Source organism: Myotis yumanensis, unplaced genomic scaffold (genome assembly GCF_028538775.1).
Source record: "Myotis yumanensis isolate MYYU_CA2020_CCGP unplaced genomic scaffold, mMyoYum1.0.hap1 SCAF_12, whole genome shotgun sequence".
NCBI classification, from domain to species: Eukaryota; Metazoa; Chordata; class Mammalia; order Chiroptera; family Vespertilionidae; genus Myotis; species Myotis yumanensis.
This window is the reverse complement of record NW_027223763.1, coordinates 11,806,676-11,826,206: the sequence shown is the minus strand read 5'-3', so window position 1 is coordinate 11,826,206 and position 19,531 is coordinate 11,806,676. Positions and strand designations below refer to the sequence as shown.

At 47.1% G+C, this 19,531-nt stretch overlaps 1 protein-coding gene across 3 annotated transcripts in view; it reads left to right on the top strand.

The window, feature by feature from the left end:
* ASTN2 (astrotactin 2) overlaps window positions 1-19,531 on the top strand; it is a 759,574-nt gene that overhangs the window by 449,242 nt on the left and 290,801 nt on the right. For all 3 annotated transcript variants that reach the window (XM_070430790.1, XM_070430789.1, XM_070430788.1), the window contains one exon: window positions 9,292-9,458. In XM_070430790.1, coding sequence (XP_070286891.1) covers window positions 9,292-9,458 — 167 coding nt within the window. The remainder of the gene's footprint in view (window positions 1-9,291; window positions 9,459-19,531) is intronic.

The window sequence follows — 19,531 nt, the reverse complement described above, 5'->3', positions numbered from 1 at the left end:
TTCCTGCTAGCTAGCCGTGATCATGCAAATCCAGCCACGGGTTTCAGCACCGTGGCCATTTTAGCACTATTCGTAAGCATAAGCCATCTTGAACCATGACTTCCCTCCCGCTCAGGGTTGCCTTCCTAATTTTTTTAGTTGGTCTAGATCCTCCTGGAGGTCAGGGACCAGCACACCCCTACCCCTCTATGTCTCCAGAGGATGGGGCCCTGCGGTGCGGTGGGGAGAGCATGGATTGGGAGTCAGACACGCCATGCTTGCACCCGGCTCTAGTCCTGGGAAGCTGAGCGACACAGCAAAGGCACTTCCGGCCTCGAAGCTGCTCCCTCTTCTGAAACATCGGGGTACCAAGAGCAAGCTCACAGAATGGTGGGCCTTCCGCAGGAGAAAGAGGAAGACACCCAGTGTGGCAACTGGGCCACAGTAGGTGCTCAGAGCCTTTGGCTTTCCCTTTCTCGTGTCTTCAGTGTGTGATGCAGCCCAGACGGCTGGCAGGAGGGGAGAATAGCTTGTTGGTATTTCACTGGAACTCAGGCCAGAACTAAGCCATGCAACCAGACATCTTATTACATTCCAAAAATATTCACCGTGCAGCAAATACTGAGTGATAGTAATCACAAGAGCTAAATTTTTATAACAGTGGACAGCTTCCCATGCACCAGGCGCTATGCCAGGGACATTATCAGATGTCTGATTCTTTCCCCCGTAGCAAGTCTGAGTAGATATAATTAGGCTCATTTTGTATTGAGAGAATTGAGGCTCTGAGGTTAATGAAGTGACTGGCTAACATTGCACAGCTAGTAAGGGGCAAAGCCAGGTCAGACTCAAGCCGGGCCCGCCTGACCCCAAGGGCCACCCCAGGTGACTCCCTGCCCTGTGCTGGGCACTGGGCTGGTGCTGAGGGGAGGACACTGTGTGTGTGACATTCCCCTCAAAGGCCCAGAGATTCACGGGAAGACACACTGTGAACCAGAACCTGGCCCGCCTGCTGGGAGAGTCATTAATAAGAGAGAGAAGGGAAAATGATGCCTGTAGACTCTGGGCATCGAAAGGAAGTAGGGGCTTCCACACGAGGGTCCTTTGTCTTGTCCACTGTGGCCCCGTGCTCCCAGCCACCCCAGGAGGCAGCTCTTCATTATCAAGTCCGTTTTTAAATGGGAAAACCAAGGTCAGGAAGGTGTGGTAACCTGCCCGAAGTCACACAGCTAGGCAGTAGCAGTGTCTGGTTTCAACTTCGTTTCTTTCTGTCTCCTTAGCATCCCTCTGCTCTGGGGGTCAGGAAGGACCTGCGTGGGGGGCTCTCTGAGCTGTAAATGATAGATACATAGGAATCTCCCAGAAGATCAGGGCAGGCCCTGCTGAGGGCAGAGCAGGGACCAAGGACCTTGCATGCAGCAGGCACTGCTGGGTGTGTGGGAGGCCATTTCCAGAGCCGGGTGGAGGGCCAGGTGAGGCACGGAGGCTTGGGCTGTGTCCGGGAGCTCCCCTTGGGGCTGGGGACAGGCTCTGCTTTCTCCAGGAGGCCCCAGATCCCCTGGTGGTGCCCAGGGCTTTCAGCCCTCCATTACCAGGGATATTGATCCCTTAATCCTTTTTTGCATGCCCACCCCTTCCTCCCTGTCAGCATCACAGCCCAGCACACATTGAGTGGCAGCTGAATTGGCATGAGTTGATTAAAACTCCTAGTAATAAGGGGCTCTCGATGCTCTGGCCATCCAAATCAATGCCGGCTGTGACAGCCGGGTGATGGTGGCCTTGGTGACAGATTGAGGCTGAGGAGGGAGAGGGCGGGGGCCTGGGCCTCCACTCACCCTCACCCCAGCAAGTACACCCGACGCCTCCTGGGACAAGGAGAGCCAGGCCATCCCAGCCTCCGGTCCAAGGGATGGTGCGTACCAAAGGGCTCAGCAGCCCTTACTTAGCTTGTGTGCTCCTCAGTAAATTTGCTTGTGAATGGGCACAGCTTAGAGGTGCCCCTGAGTTTTGTTGTAGGGACTGAAGAAACAGCACATGGAAAAACGTTCAGCACATTGTAGGTGCTCAAGAAATATCCATTGCACTTCCTTCTCTTTCTTCTCTTCCCAGACTGCTATCTCTGGTCTGTGTATGGGAGATCACTGCCAGCAACCTTTCTAAGTCCCCTCTTGCCTACCAGTGACCTTCCCCGGAAGTTTGTAGAGTCCTGGAACCAGTCCAAACCACCGAGACACCCTAGCCCTCTACCTCCATGTGCATCAAAGGAGAGAGCACCTGGTGGCAGTCGGGGACCCTTTAAGGTGGACACAGGAGACTCCCCTTTCCTGTGTGGCCTCGGGCAATTCACTTGGCCTCTGGGGGCTTTAGTTTCCTCATCTGCAAAGCGAACAGGATGGTGCTGGTCCTACCTGAACATTGCTGGGAAGAGCAAAACTTGCCTGTGGCCGTCTTCCTCCCCCGTCTGCATGTGTGGGGTCCCCTCCCATGGCTCCTGGATGCATTTCCCACTTGGGGGAAGGTAACAAGGCATCCACCACAGCGTTGTCATGTTTTGAGGCCCTGCCATTGTGGGCAGAGCTTGGATCTGGTTTGGTTCTCTCACAAGCCCAGGGAGGCAGGACTTCTTTTCTCCAGTGTAGAGATGTGGAGACTGAGGCTCAGAGAGGGAAGGCACGCAGGAAGGAAGTAGCTGACTTTCCTCGCAGCTGCGGGATCCCAAGTGGCTGACGGTGTGCCGAGCCTGTCATTCATATCTAACCTCACCTTTGCCGCCTTGTCTCATTTCATCGTTGCCATGAAAGGCTTGATGGGAGCTGGCTTCTCCTCTCCAGCATCCATTGGTCTGCCACTCCCACTCTGGGGATGGTTTGGTCATGATCAGGTCTACAGATGTTGTAACTGAGGCCCAGAGACACCAAGTGACTAGCTCAGTGTGAGCCTGCAAGAGGCTGGGTTCAAGGCTGGAGTTCTTTCCGCACCCTGCCCCTCAGGCCCAAGGTGCCAGAGAATGTCCACACCGATGTCCCCCAGAGCCCGGGAGAGGGGCAGGGCTCTCCTCCAGCACCTCGGGAGGTCTTCCAAGCTGATATACTAGGAGGGCCTCAGGCCCCAGGGAAACTTCTGCTTTGTAAGTTGGTTGTTTTCCTTTCTGCTCAGAACAGCTGGCCCACCTTCTAGACCTGGGGGCGGGATGGGAGAGCAGCTCATTACAAAGTTTGCACTCGGAGCAATTTGCATTCCATAATTAATGAACATTAAAATGCATAATTATAAACAGAAACAAATGGCTTGGTCTTGATGCAAAGCTGGGCTGGGAAAGAGGGAGAGCAGGTTCAGGGGATGGAGGAGGCTGGGGGAGGGCCAGCCTGTGATGGGAACAGCTGGGGATCCCCTGGATGCCCCTTCCCTCGCAGTCTTCAAGGCCTTCAGGCTCAGGGACCCAGGCCCAGGGTCCCCCTGTGGGTCCTTGTCTGGGTTGGAGCCCAGTGGGGACTGTGAAGTCCTGGAGCCCAGCTGAGGGGGTTAGAGCCCAGCTCTCCCATCTACTTACTGCAGAACCTCCAGGCAAAGGAGCAGCCCTCCAAGGAGGGGGGTCCTCATCAGATAGACCTGCCCCTTTCTTCAGCCACTCCTGGTCCCCCAGGGCCTGCCTCCCCAGGCCCCCTTTTATGATTCTAATAAAGTGCTTACAGATAATTGAATTCACTAACCAGTAATCTCTATAAAGTAGCAAATCAAATCACCTCATTCCCCTGCCAACAGCCCTCCAGTGCCTTCCAGCTGTACTTGGAATAAACTTAAGATGCATTCCCCTAGGCCCGTGGTTGGCAAACTGCGGCTCAGAGCCGCATGCGGCTCTTTTGGCCCCTTGAGTGTGGCTCTTCCCAATCCTTAGGAGTACCCTAATTAAGTTAATAACAATGTACCTACCTCTATAGTTTAAGTTTTAAAAAAATTGGCTCTCAAAAGAAATTTCAATCATTGTTGTACTGTTGATATTTGGCGACTAATGAGTTTGCCGACCACTGCCCTAGGCTGAAGTCTGGGAGGGCAGGAGACGGGGGCGGGTATCAGCAACTTTTCTGTGTAAGGACCCTGCAGTAAATATTTTAGACATTGAAAGTCACATGCGGTCTTATTTCTTTATCTTATATTCTTCCTTAAAGAAATGCCAAAAAAAAAAAATGTGTTTTTTTTTTTAGTAAGAATACATTCTGAGCTCTAGGGCTGTGCAAAAACAGGCTGTTGGGGGAGTCAATGTCCTTTCTCGATTCTTCCCATGAAATACAACTACAAAGCCTGTAGGTTATATATGAAACAAACACAGGGCTGTGGGAAGTGGAGAAAAGAAGGCAGGCCAGCTGGGGACTTGGGGACCCAAAGAAAGATATGGTGCTCGGTGCTTTGGAATTTCTTTCTTCCCCTCATGTCCCAGATTTGGAGTGGAAGGAACCGGCGACCGAAACACAGTTGGCAAAGACCAGAACAAACAAAACAAAAAGGGACCACAACTCCAAAGGCCCGCTCTCTTCAGCCAAAGTGCCAGGAAAGGCAGCCTGACAAGACAGACCCTCCTTAGACATCACCATTCTAGGAGAAATCTCTGTTCCCTCCGCATCGACATGAAGGTTGAATGTAATCTCTGTCAGAACCTCAGCGTGATTCTTTAAATAGATATAGACTAGATTTTTCTGAAACGTATGTGGAAAGGCAAAGGAGCTACAATGGGCGAGACTTATTTTGAAAAAGAATAAAATGGAAGGACTCAGTCGACTCTGTTTCTAGACTGAAATAGCTACCGTAACCCAGACTGTGTGGGGTTGGTGGGAGAACAGAGACAGAGATCCGTGGAAGAGCACAGGGCTCTTCCTGTGAGCCAGGAAGGTGAGCTCAGTGTGTTTCTTTTACAGGGGTGCGAAAGCAGCTTAACGGAGGGGGGGCCACGCTTTTTCAGAAAAGGGTGCTGGCAGGTACACTATCTTTTTAAAAAAAATCCTCACTGCCCTGACCGCTTTGGCTCAATGGATAGAGCATCGGCCTGCGGACTGAAGGGTCCCAGGTTCGATTCCGGTCAAGGGCATGTACCTGGGTTGCGGGCACATCCCCAGTGGGGTGCGTGCAGGAGGCAGCTGATTGATGTTTCTCTCTCATCGATGTTTCTGACTCTCTATCCTTCTCCCTTCCTCTCTGTAAAAAATCAATAAAATATATTTAAAAATAAATAAATAAAAAATTAAAAAATCCTCACCCAAGGATATTTTTTCCATTGATTTTCAGACAGAGTGGAAGGGAGAGAGGGGTGGGGGGAGAATGAGTCCACGTGAGAGGGACACATTGGTTGGTTGCCTCCCGCAGATGCCCCGACTGGGGCCAGGGATGGAACCCACGGCTGAGGAATGTGCCCTTGACCGGGAATCGAACCCACGACCCTTCAGTCCGAGGGGGATGCTCTAACCACTGAGAAACCCAGCCAGGCTCAAGTACACTTTCATAGGCAAAATCTCAAACCTCAATGTAATCCTCACACCTCATGCAAAAATGAACTCAAAATGCATCACAGAATCAACCATAAAACAAAATGCTATTGATATTTCTAGAATACACACACGCACACGCACACGCACGCACACGTGTGCGCATGAGAAAATCTTCGGGATTGGGGCTTGGCCAAAAGTCCTTAGATTCCAACGTATGATCCATAAAAGAGAAAATGATAACTTGGATTTTATCAAAATTAAAAACATTTGTTCTGTGAAAGCTCATTTGAAGATAAGACAAGTTATGGAGTTGGGGAGAGAATATTTGCAAACCACATGTCTAGCAAAAGTCTAGTGTCTGGAAAATATAAAGAACTTTCAAAACTTAGGAGTAAAAACACCTCAAGCAATCTAATTAGAAAACGGGCAAGAGACATCGCACCGCAGAGATACAGACTGAAAATAAACACAAAGGATGTTCAGCATCATTAACCATTGGGGAAATGCAAATTGAAACCACAGTGAGATATTGCTATTCACCTGTCAGGGTGGCTAAGATAAAAAATATTGACAGTATCAGATACTGATGAGGATGTGGGGAAACCGGATTGCTTATGCACTGCTGGTGAGGATTTAGCATAGTACAACCATGCCTGGGCAGTGTGGCGCAGTGGTTGGACATCAACCCATGAACCAGGAGGTCCAGTTCAATTCCTGGTCAGGACACATGTGGGCTCAATCCCCTGTAGAGGGCAGGCAGGAGGGAGCTGATCAATAATTCTCTCTCATCATTGATGTTTCTGTCTCTCCCTCTCTGAAATGAATAAAAATATATTTTTAAAAAGTGCAGCCACCCCGGAAAAGTTTGGCAGCTTTCTAAGAATTAAACATGCACCTGCCTTATTCATTTCTTGAGTGCCTGTCAGGTTGTTTTTTTCCTAGTCTCCAGAAATGCCTCCAAGAGAGGCACTGATGTCCCCATGCTGAGTGAGCTGAGGCCTGGGTGCTCAGTGTCCTAAAGCCTATATGAAACTTAGACCTGCTTTCAGTCCGCATAGTCTTGTCTGCAAGCTGTCTCCCCCATGTAAAGAGAGAAACTGAGGCTCCAAAGTCACAAGGCAAATGCATCGTGATGGCTGGGCAAGGGCTCTGAGCTTTTTCTTTCTAGCATCCTAGGGCATCTCCCTTCTGCTCCAGTGGCATCTCTGCCCTCCAAGACTTCCCTGGCCAAGGCCTCCCTACCCCAATATTCCCTGGCCGTTCATTTCAGCAGAGTTTTCACTTTTTACTCCTTTATGCTTCTTCTATAACTAGTTCTTTGTCTGACAGATATGTGTATTTCTTATCTCTTAAACTAGATTTATAAATTCTTTCAAAACAGCAGCTACCACTTGGCTAAGCAGGTGACACAATCAGCTCACTGTATTAGTTATCTACTGCTGCGTAACAAATGACCCCCAAAATCAAGGAGCTTAAAACAAAAAGCATTGCATTTGGCTAGGACTGCTGCACTAAAGTACCATGAACTGGGTGGTGTAAGACAACAGAAATGTGTTCTCTCACAGGTCTGGGGGTCTGGAAGTCTGAGATCAAGCTGTCAGCAGGGTGTCTGCCCTCCAAGTGCTCCAGGAGAGAATACTTCCTTGCCTCTTCGGCTTCTGGTGGCTGCAGCATTTGCTGGCTTGTGGCCACATCAGTCTGATGATCTCTGCTCTGCTTCCACGTGGTCTCTCCTCTGTGTGTGTGATCTCTCTGTGCCTCTCTCATAAGGACATTGGTGACGGCCTTCAGACCTACCTGGCTAATCCAGGGTGACCTCCTCATCTCACGGGCCTTAATTATATCACACCTGCAAAAACTGTACCATAGAAGTAACATTCACAGTTCCCAGCGGGTAGGACAGGGACATACATACCTTTGGGAGCACCACACTACCTCACAGGTTTGCTAGAAAGATTAACTAAGTAAAAATGGGTAAAGTGTTTAGAATATACCTGGCTTATAGAACAATCCTTTTGAAAAGACAAAAGTGGTAGGCTGTACGCGGGGAATGAGAACTATAATATCCTGCCCCAGATATCTCTCGTCACCTGGTGAGAAGGTCAGTCATTCCATCCAAATTACATCCCTGAGTGTCTGCAGACAGACAGACAGACAGACCCAGCCCCATGACCAGCCAGTGGCTCTAAATGACCCCTTGACCAGGTGCCCTCATGTCTACCAGCAAGTGTTCCCAGACAAGCAGAGGCTCCCTCTGAGCTCGTATTAATATGTACAGCACTTTGCTCACATGGAAAATTGATTTTTCTTCTTAAGCACAAAATGTGGCCAGTCTTATAACCTTTCTGCAGTTTGACAAAGGCCATTTATAACCTACTTTCTCCGTCGTCCTTCCTGGCGCCAGTCTCAAATGTCTCGAAGAACTCCGTCCTGCATCTGTAATTATGAATCCTTCTTAAGCAAAATTTAATTTCCAGGAGGGCTGACCTTTTGTTTGCTGCTGTGGTTTTTGTAAATTAATCTTTGTGTGTGTGTGTTATTGATGCTGTTCAGAGTGAAGGCACTGGGGAGCTGGTTGGGGGGGCGGGGGGGGGAGTACACCGGGGAGGGGAGGCGTTTTAATCAGCTGTGTTCAGTGATGGATGGGGAGGGCTGGGCCCTGCGGGTTCATCTTTGTGGACAGGAAATGCCAGCAGGATGACTGAAATGAAAACTTAGTGCCTCGCCGTCTCTCCCGCACACAGGAGAGTTGCAACGGCTCCTCCAGCTGCTGGAGTGGAGATGAGCTCAGCCTCCTCAAAGGGCGGAGAACTAAGTGAAATAGCCAGTTGTCCCTACAGCACAAGATCTTGCGTTCACAGCGCACTTTGCAGGCGCCAGGCCCACCAACAAGAGCATTTGTCTGAGCCACTCAGGGTTGGATCGTTGAGGTTTGTTGGGGTCCAGAGGGCACCCGTTGGGCGACGTGGAGGAACGTGCACGTGGCTGCGTCGAGGACCTGGACTGTCGGCTTAAGGAAGATTCAGGTTACTGTGGTCACTTAAAAATCATTCTTTTATTTAAGCTGGAAAGTGATGCTATTTAGAAATATCACTCCAATGGCCACTCAGAGGGCGGTGTGAGGAGGGCAGGCTGGAGACCAGCAAGTTGGTTAGAAGGCCTCCTGATGGGAGTATGCAGGCATCTCCTTTAGGGCTCCGAGCACAACGGTGGAGAAGTGGCAGATTTAAGGCAGGAAGGAAGAGAACTCACATTTGATGAGTACCAAGGTGGTGCCAAATTTTGAAGTAAAGTATATATCTTCATGATCCACCTTCAGCCCATTTAACAGATGAGGAAGTTAAGGCTCAGAGAGGGTGAGTATCTTGCCCTGGATCACACAGGGAGATGGGGATGAGCTTGAATGGAAACTCATGCTGTGTAGAAGCTCTTTAAATTGCATCCGGCTGCCTCTCTAAATGACCTTTATAGCAGCAGACCTAATCTCACAATTACAGTAAGCACGATGATGATGATGTTCCTAGCAATGTCAATGCTAACAGCAGCTAACATTTGCCGTGTGGTTAGCCCATGAGCCACCCCACTCTGCTAAGCACTTCGGGGACATTATCTCTCTTCATTCTCACAATTCTATGAGGCAGATACTGGCAAAAGTCCCATTGTACAGGTGGGCACACTGAGGTTCAGAGAGGTGCAGGGACTTGACCAAGGCCACACAGCTATCGTTGGCCAAAGGGAACTTCATGTACCTTTTCAGAAGGTGGGAGGAAAGGGTGTGATGGGACCCGCCGCCACCTCGGCCATAACTCCCTGTTGCTCTCTCTCTCTCTCTGGGCAGTGTCCCGAGGAGCTGCGGCCCATGAAGGACGGCTCCGGCTGCTACGACCACTCCAAAGGCATTGACTGCTCTGACGGCTTCAACGGCGGCTGCGAGCAGCTGTGCCTGCAGCAGGCCCTGCCTCTGCCCTACGATGCCACCTCCAGCACCATCTTCATGTTCTGCGGGTGAGTGTTGCCCAGGCCCAGCCACTCCCTTCCCAGGGGCAGGGGATACAGAGCCAAGGTCTGGAAAGACATCTTGGCCAGGCCAGGCTCGACCTTCTGCCTCTGCTCTTGCAGCCCAAGAGGTAGACGGTAAGAGTGTACATAACCTCTGCACTTCCAAACCGTAATTGTTGAACTAGGAATTCAACTACCTAAGATTTGTTGCACCTACTCTGTGCTCAGTCTTCAATTTATTAGGAGGAAGCATAAATAATCCTATATAATAAAAGGCCAATATGCAAATCGACTGAACGGCAGAACAACTGGTTGCTATGATGCACACTGACCACCAGGGGGCAGACGCTCAATACAGGAGCTGGCCCCTGGTGGTCAGTGCACTCCCACAGGGGGCGCGCTGCTTAGCCAGAAGCCCTGAGCTGGGCTCATGGCTGGCAAGCGCAGAGGCAGTGGACGGAGCCTCTCCCGCCTCTGCAGCAGCATTTAGGATGTCCGATGGCTCTTGGACTGCAAGAGGGCACAGGCCAGGCTAAGGGGGACACACACATACACACACACACACACACACACACACACGTGCACGAATTTCATGCACCGGGCCTCTGGTTACTTAATAATTACAATAAATGTGATCCATGGGCAGCCTGCATCCTAGGGTCAGAATTAGTTTGTGCAGAAGCCTCCTGCCCCTTCTCCATCCCCCTGCAAGCCTGGTAGTGCAGTTAGGAGACAAGTGCAGGCACCATGGGGGTGGCACTAAGAAATCAGCAGGTGTGGTGTTACGAGCATGGGCTTGGCCCAGGTTCCAACGATTGTGTCTGCAGGAAAGTAGCAGTGCCAGGTGCAGGGCTTGGCCTCTCTCTGCCTTAGTGCCCTTGTCTATAGGGATGGTTAACTGGGACGGGGAGACAGAAAGGGAACCATGCAGACAAAAGCTAAGAATTCAGGGAGTTTTTAATTTAGTCTGAGACGGAAAGAAGGGGCACACACCTACCAACATGCTGAGTGGCCTGAGACAAGTCACTTTCCCTCTCTGGGCTACCGTTTGACCACCTATGAAATGAGACATTTGGACAAAGATGCCTACATTGAGGACTCAGTGGTTGTTACCCTGTCATACGTAGCATCTAGCATGCTGGTTGGTCCTCAGCAATCACTCAAGAAAGTGGCAGCCTTTTTCCCTCTCATTGCTCCCTTTCTGATGAGGTCTTCATATTAGAAAACCTCCGCACCTTTTGATATTCTGTGACTCAGAAAAATAATCCCGTGGTCGGTGAGAATGTTAGTCATTGAGGCACGCTCAGTGCATCACTAGACAGCAACGGAGGATAAAGGCACAGAACGACCTTTTCAGCCTCGCGTGTTACAGAAAAGGGGGTGGAAGAGTGGGTATGCGTTTCATCTCGGTTCAAGAGAAAATTAATTTCCTTGCCTGGTTCTAATCTGTGGGGTCCGGTTTTCATGGTGGGGCTTATTTTCAGGGCCGCCCTCTCAGCCCCCGTGCCACCTGAGCTGCAGGTGCCTTGCAGCAGGGGTTGGGGGAGCTCACCTGAGGCCTGGATATGTGTCAGTAAAATAAATAAGAAATAAATTACTGTATGCAGACCTGAATTTATAGCAAGCTCTCCCGCGCTTAAGTGACTGCAGAGCTAGTGGAGTAAATTATGCATGGGCTCCGATCCGAGGCTGAATACAGAATCAGTCGTGTTCTATCATTGTTATTTTCCCCCTGTGCACCTCGGGGGAGGTGTCCTTTTGTTGCAAATAACAACAGTAACCGCGCAGCGACAGCACCTGTAGATTTTGAGGTCGCAGCTACCCACAGCACAGGGTCATGGTCAAGGGGGACTGACAGGTTGGGTTCTGGTCCTAGCTCTCCACCTCTGCATCTCTCAGACCCCTGACTTTCACTTTCCTCAGCTCTAAAGTTTTCATAATATCGACCTCACTATGAGGATGATTGTGAAGAGTGCAGGTCCTTTACATTTAATGAAACTCCATCAAGGTTAGGGATTGTGCCCAGGGTCATGTGGCTAGTATTGTAGTGCCCCACATCTTTGCTGGGTGACCTGACACATAGTAGGTGCTCTCTGATGAAGGCCTGGGGTGGGATGGGGATGGGGTGGAGTGGGGCAAAGGAGGGCGGTGGTAAGAGGTGGAAATGGAGACATCTGTGATACTGTCAGCATTAAAAAACATGTTGCTAAGCCGAGTTCCTTAGTTAACAGGGCTAGGGAAGTTGTTCCCAGTCCGGCCTTCCCAGCAGCATTTCTAGCCATTCCTCCTCCTGAATGAGGTCTCCCGGCCTCAGCTTCTGGTGTTTTGATAACGTTGCTTCCTCGGCCTCTCCCCTCCTCTCTGTGCCCTCACCATTTGTGTGTCTCTTTACCTTGGACAGCTGTGTCACCTTCCCCAGCAAGACTTCTCTGAGCAACGCAGGGGTGCAGGGCTGAGGGGTGCAGGGGTGGGAGGTGCAGGGGTTGGAGGTGCAATTGCCCTGGGCTGGGTAATATAATACCTCCTCCTTTCAAGGGGATACTATTTAAATATTGGCTCAGTAATTACTGAGTAGGGTTAGGGTATGCAAAGCAGGACTTTTTATTGTCTTATTTTGCTTTGTATTTTTTATTTCTACCCACAAGACCCTCTGGCAAGGGAGAGATCCATTTATATTTGGCCTTAAATTCTAAGTAATTCCTATGGAATGTTGACACCTCTTGCAGATGGGACTTCTGGCTAGCTGCACTGGTTCTTAGACCCTAGTCAGGCCAAGTTCCTCCTAAGTGAGCCAAGAATCCTTTCTCTGGGGTCACTTAGTGCCCCTCCCCACACCTTGTGCTTGCTTCTCCCTGTGGTAGCCCCACTGCTCTGTTGACTTGCCTGCTTTCCTGTCTGGTCCCAGTCACACTGGGACCACCTGGTGAGCAGAGACTGGGCCTTAGTCACCTGTGCGTCCCCATTGTCATTTCCCATTGCTTGGCCCAAAGACTTCTTCCAAACCGTAATTGTTGAGCTAGGAATTCATCTACCTAAGATGTGTTGCACCTACTCAGTGCTCAGTCTTTCCTGGGACGCTGAGAATGCAAAGAAGTATGGAGCACAAGTCTGTGCCTACCGGGGACAAAGGGGACCCTGGGGACAGGTGGCTGAGCCTTGGTCCTGATGGATGTTGATGGAGCACAGGTACCGGATGGTAGAGAGCAGCCGGTGATTTTGAGATAGGTGGATAAGGTCATTGGATGCTAAGCGAAGGCATTTACAATGAAATCTTATAGGTGAGGGAACGTTACTTTCCTCGAAGACCTTGGCAAGTTACCTAGCAACCATGCTCGCTGTGTGTGTGTGTGTGTGTGTGTGTGTGTGTGTGTGTGTGTGTGTGTGTACAGTATATACTGTGCATTCTTTCAAGAGGGTTTAATATTATCCACGTAGATCCAACTTGTATAATATAAAGATAGGGCCTATCAGAGTGAGGAGAGAAAGGGTGAGGGAGAATAAGATTTTAGGAGCCTGAAATGGGAGTTTGTCTATACATATAGCTCTGTGCTTCTTGGCAACCCAACTGAACAGGGGGAAAACAACCCACACCTACCTGATTATGTAGTTGTCCTTGCTTGAGAAAAGAAAGTTTGTGTCTTTTTGCTTTTCCCCCCAGAGGGTACACATCTTTTCCTGACTTAATGCTATAAGAAAGCTGTTTCCTGTATGCCAGTGGTCGGCAAACCGCGGCTCGCGAGCCACATGCAGCTCTTTGGCCCCTTGAGTGTGGCTCTCCCACAAAATACCACGTGCGGGCACGCAGGTACAGTGCAATTGAAACTTCGTGGCCCATGCGCATAAGTCAGTTTTCGGCCTGGGCGAGTCTATTTTGAAGAAGTGGCTTTAGAAGAAGTGGGGGGTGTCTGTCACTCGGGCGACAAGAGACACAGCACGGGGGAGGTGCACGCATTCATGCAGGAGTTGAGTGAGCCAGTCAGTCAGCAGTCTCAGTGCAGTGGTTAGTGCTAGTCGAGTCCGCATATCGCACGCGGGTGACAAAAGTACCTACTCAAAACATAAAGTTACCTGTATTTTTCCAACCAGCTGCAAATCCTACAGGTATTTTTGTCATCAATTTAAGAATTGTAATTGTTTTGTGTTGGTGGCTTTATTATTATAAAATGAAACATTTTTTAGGTGCCCTGTTTGACATGGCTACAAAGAAGAAGCAAACTATCTGTGTAGTTTAAGTTTAAAAAATTTGGCTCTCAAATGAAACTTCAATCGTTGTACTGTTGATATTTGGCTCTGTTGACTAATGAGTTTGCCGACCGCTGCTCTATGCCTATAGAAGGAATGTCACCAACATTTCTTAAGTGTCAGCGTTACTTCGATCCTTTAGAGGAGGTAACTGGAGGCCTCACAGGCAGTGAAGAGGTGAAGAGAGACAGTATCCCTAGCTTCTGTCTTCTAATTTGAGTGTTTAATGTGTTTAACTGTAATTTAATTAAACATGTAATGAAAATGTACTTTAAAAACATGGGTTCCCAGAGCATGTCCATCCTCAAATAGTCCTTACTAGCTTATCTCTGCTTAATGTCATTTTGAAGTGATTTTAGGAGGGAGAGGAGATAAATACATGTGTTTTATACACGTCATTAACCGGAAGCTGTTTATTTTCATCGTCGAAGCTAAGCCTGCTCTAATAGCAGAAAGCCGAGAATGGAGACAGCGATTTGAACATGACTCTTAGTAACTGGATGCAGGGGTGCAGGGCATTTGCTTTATGGTGGTCTCCAACTTTTGGGTTAGACATGAGCTCTCACCCCTGTGACTTCTGATTGAAGGATGTGGAATTTAAACCTCTCACAGTTAACATAGGACAGTTAACCTCTCATAGTTAATATAGAACATCCACATGCCAGGTTCTCATGAAATTTTACAACCTTTCATTCTCCGCTGTTTGAAATATTTGGAAAGGCTCAGGTGTAGGACATATTCACAGACATCTGGTAAACGTGTACCAAGTCCATCCATTTGTTCAGATAGGGGTTTTGCAATGTGTGTTGTGTGTGTCATTAGTTCCATGAGCTGCTTAAAGATAAAAAAGGGAAGCTTGGTGACCAAGCGCATGTGGGGAAGACTGCACTCTGACACTGCCTCTTGGAAGTTCACAGTGCACCTGGGGGTAGTAAAGGCTCTGACAAGTCCTGCAGTGTTGGGACATATATTTCTTTGGTTCTAAAGTTCCCATGTTTTCCACATTTTAATATATTTGAAATTATGATATATTTTATATGATTATTTTGACAAATTTAATTAGTGATGTTTTCTTTCTTTTTTAGTGTTTGTTGAAATACTAGAGTTTCTTAAAGTTTGTGGGGGGTCTTAGCGTAACTATAATATGTTATATAATTTAGCCCAAAGTTCTCCATGAAATTATGTTTCTTTTTTTCCTTTCCCTTCCCTTTTCTTCCATTTCCCTCCTTCCTTCTTTTCTAAAAAATCCCCTTGAGTACATTACTTTCCAAATGGCTATTTTAGAACTCTAAGTTTTTACTATGAGTGAAGTCTTCAGATAGCACCTTGCCTGAGGAGAGTTTCACTAAACTTCCTTTTGGGTAACATTGGGATGATCCTTTCATGAGAAAGACTCCTGCAACATTGGTTAGTGGGGTGCATGTGGTAGGTGGCCACACCCCCTAGGTCACAGAAGGTCCTGTCCTGCTGACCCAGGTGGGATTTTCTCACAGGTGTCAGCCCAGGAGAGCTCAGAAACCTCTGCTCCTCTCTTGCCTGGCAGTGGAGTGCTCACCTCCATCCCTAACAATGGTCCACATCTATATGATGTGCAGTTCCTTGAGCTCTCCTTGCCCTTCACTTTCCTCTATTCTTATTTTTTCTAGTATCTGACTCCCTTCCCTGTTTAAAAATCAGTAGTTTCTAATCTAGGCATTTCAATAAGTAATTCATTGCTTCCATAAACCATTGAGGGATGGATGAGAGAGCAAATACTACATGAACCAATAAATAAATACTCTGCTGTGAGACTTTGTATGAATGCCACTCTCTGTAGGTCCCAGTTTTCTCTTTGAAAAACAAGCCGATTGGAAGAAGTTGTTTGTGCTGAAGTGGAGCAGGCACTAGATCTGGAGTAAGAAGATCCATGGCAAGGCCCTGGCGTTTCTAAAATGTTCATGGGGTCTTGGTCAAGGGTCCTTGGAGGCAAGGTTGCAATGAGAGTGCCCGTGTTGTGATGTTGCTACAAGGCTTAAGGAAAGCGTGCTCTTGCCTAAACACAAGTAAAGTTTTGTTAACATAAAAACAAAACAAACAAACAAAAAGCAACTTTAAAACCTGTAAAGGATTTTTGTGAGTTTATTCGAGCCAAACTGTCGACAATTGCCAGGAAGCAGAATCTCAACATATTGAGATAGTGCTCCGAAAAATGGCAGCTTTTTACTTAGTTTTATAAATTCCATCCAAAGAGGAGATGTAAGTGGGTTACATGAAATCCATTGGTGATAGATTAGGGAGGCGGAGAAAGCAAAGCAAGCGAGGGGCGAGGGAGGGGAGCACGGGCAACAAACCTCTAGGACTGGATAAAAAGTAAAATGATAGACACATGCTTCTTTTATATAGGTGGGTACAGGATAGTTAACAGTAGACAGTTAACACTAGCACTAACAATAACAATGAGGAATTTGTGGTTTCTGCCCTGGTGCCATTAGTTGTGCCCTAGGGGATCTGGAAAAAAGGGGAAACTGGGAACTTACAAGTTACACTGACATCCCTCAGGCATGTTATCTTAGATGCAAAAAGACAATAGGCTCAGTAGAGATCAAAGTTTATTTTTGTCAGGGAAGATACTGGCCTACGACTTGACTACACACTACAAACTGCTTTTTAATGAAAGGTTTTAATTTCAGACCATCCTTGAATTTGCAAGGCCGCCATGAAGGCCTTCCCTGAAGTAGCCAGGTTAGCCTGTGGCCCCTTTTCTTCCATAGTTTTATGGTGCGGCCTCAGAAGCCCCCTCTAGTTCTGTTCTCTGTAATGTGATGGGTATGTTAAGGGTAGCACATGTGTTGCCTTTGGCTCAAGTGCCCAGTCTGTATCTTTGTACTTTATGTTTTTCCTTTTGGCATGTGTATAAATAGTTTCATGCAGATATTGGCAGGTTTCCTGTGAGCCAACAAACACTCTTGAGCATTTCTGTAAGAAAATCTCCCAGACGACAGAGCTCTATATTTATGTCATTTGGTACAAAAATAAAATTAACAAAAAAAGAAACCAACGACTAAACAGACCTTTGCATAAATCCTCTTGTGCCCTAGGGGGGCTTGAGGGAGAGAGTTGCCCACATTTCAAAACTGAGAAGAAGGTTGGTCTTGATGAGTCCCTATTTTGTTTTTTTCCTGCATCTCTTAGGGCAGTGATGGCGAACCTTTTGAGCTCGGCGTGTCAGCATTTTGAAAAACCCTAACTTAACTCTGGTGCCGTGTCACATATAGAAATTTTTTGATATTTGCAACCATAGTAAAACAAAGACTTATATTTTTGATGTTTATTTTATATATTTAAATGCCATTTAACAAAGAAAAATCAACCAAAAAAAATGAGTTCGCATGTCACCTCTGACATGCGTGTCATAGGTTCGCCATCACTGTCTTAGGGGCTTACTAACTACCCCAGGCTTTTCATCCCCGCTCCTCCCTCTCCTACTGAGCCACAGCTCTTTCCCACCCCAGGCAAAAGAAAACCACCATGAAACTACAGTTGTAATTGGCTAAAAGCGCACACACACACAAACACACACACACACGCACACAGTCATATGCCCACACCCTATTTACTCCAAGGTTAACTTCCTTCCACCATTATTGACAAGGCATAGATAGCTCCATGGGCGGCAAATCCCATAGAGTCTCTAGCCAGTTTCCTTTATCTGAAATTGGGAACTGTACTGCCCTGCGATGGTTATGCATTAGTTTCCTAATGACTGCAAAAAATTTCCACAAACTTAATGGCTTGAAACAACACAAATTTATTATTATACAGTTGTGGCAGTCAGAATGCCTAAAATCTAGGCATTGGCAAGACTTCAAGGCCAGAGACTCCCTCCTCTCTCTCTCTCTCTGTATCTCATTCTCTGTCTGGGGCACTCTTGTCTACCTCGGAAGCTCTCATAAGGCCCCTGTGATTACATTGAGCTCACCAAGATAATTCAGGATAATCTTCCCATCTCAAAAATTCTTAATCATATCTGCAAAATCCCTTCTGCCATAGAAGTTAACATATTCACAGGTTCTGCGGATTAGGACACGGATCACTTTGTGGGCTATTATTCTCTCTACTACAGGTTGTAATAAGGAGCAAAGCAGGTCATATATAGAAAAAAAATTAGGCTGTGGAATCGGGAATCTAGGGCTAAGCTTTGAATGTGTGATGTGTATGTGTGTGTGCACATCCATATATGTGTATAATGTATACATGTAACTTATATGTAATTATATGTGTACAGATTTATATATTCACATATATGTATATATGTATGATTTATTTTCAATGAATGGCCCGTAAAAGTTCCAATTATGTAATTTGAATATTTTTTTTAAAAAAAGAAGAGTCAAAGGAGGCAGCTCCGCAGACTTTAAGAAATCTAAATCTTGGGGGTGGGTGGTGCAGGCTAGAAGGGGTCAATGGGGGAAAAAGGGGACATCTACAATACTTTCAACAATAAAGATAAATTTTTTTAAAAAATCTAGATCTAGAGAGACGTCAGAAACCGGGACCCAAGAACCACTGGAAATAAGTGTCCATTCCCTGAGAAGCATCAGGGGGCTAATAGATCATATAACAATCGTAGGTAATAACAGCACAGTCACAGTAACACTCATGATGGCAGTCACAATGCCTGATGCATTCCCTGGCTCCTACAGGATGGACGCTCTTCTCTCCTTTATGTAAGTTACTTCTAATCCTCACATCAGGTCTGTGATACCGATTAGTGTTACCCCATTTAATAGATTCTGACACTGAGGCCTAAGGAAGCTTACTGAGTTCCTCAGGGTCCTATAGCTGCTAGGTGGTGCAGCCTCTATTAAAGTCAAATTTAATTAGATCCCACATACTTGTGGACTTGACACCTTGTGTCATCCTTAAGTTAGGAGGCATGAAATCTCAATAAATTCAACGTTGAAATTGTACATGGTACATTCTCAGACTAGAAGGCAAATGCTATTTTGTATTAACAACACTCTAGCTAGCAAGTGAATCTAACTACTTGAGAATTACAGAAAGACAACCTTCAGTGTAACACCCGGATAAGGAAAAACACAAACTCGAATCCCCGCCTCTTGAGAAAGGAGCGGGAGCTGGAAAGCTGCATTTCGAACTCATGCAGGGCGTGGCAAAGTCATACTCGGGAGCCTATGGCATTTATCAAGAAGCAAGGAAAGCTTGAAACCAAGCAAGTGAAGCCTTCAGCTCAAGAGACCATAAAAAAGAATCCTGAAGCAAAGTCAAAGACAGCAGTAGGAAGGAATTAATACAAATAAAAGCTGAAATAAATAAAATAGGAAAAAAAATAAAAGGAGCCCCATCAATAAAATGAAAAAAGCCCGTTCAAAGGAGAGTGAGACAGAAACACAAATAAGCACATTAGGAACGAGCTAGGGACATCACCATGGAAGCACAGAAGATAAAACACATCTAATGAGAATACTGTGTATGACTATAGACCAATAAATTTGAGTCTTGATAAAATGCAATATTTTCTTAGAAAATATAAATTACCAAGTTAGAGTCATGATGCTGTGGAAAATCTAAATTGACAGATAACGTAAAATAAACTGATAAGAGAGCTTAAAGAGCTACAGTGGAAAAGAAGGCATCAAGCCCAGGGGGTTATAGGCAGGTCCCACCACATCGTATCTTATAAAAGCGATGCAGAGAAAGGAAAGGGCAGTGTTCTAATATAGTCCACATGCTCACATTATCCTCAGACCCAAACTGGGCAAATATAAAGTCCTCCATCCCGAAAAATCCATCCACATATTAGAGCTGATGAGTTCCTTATGTGGTCGGATGAAAAA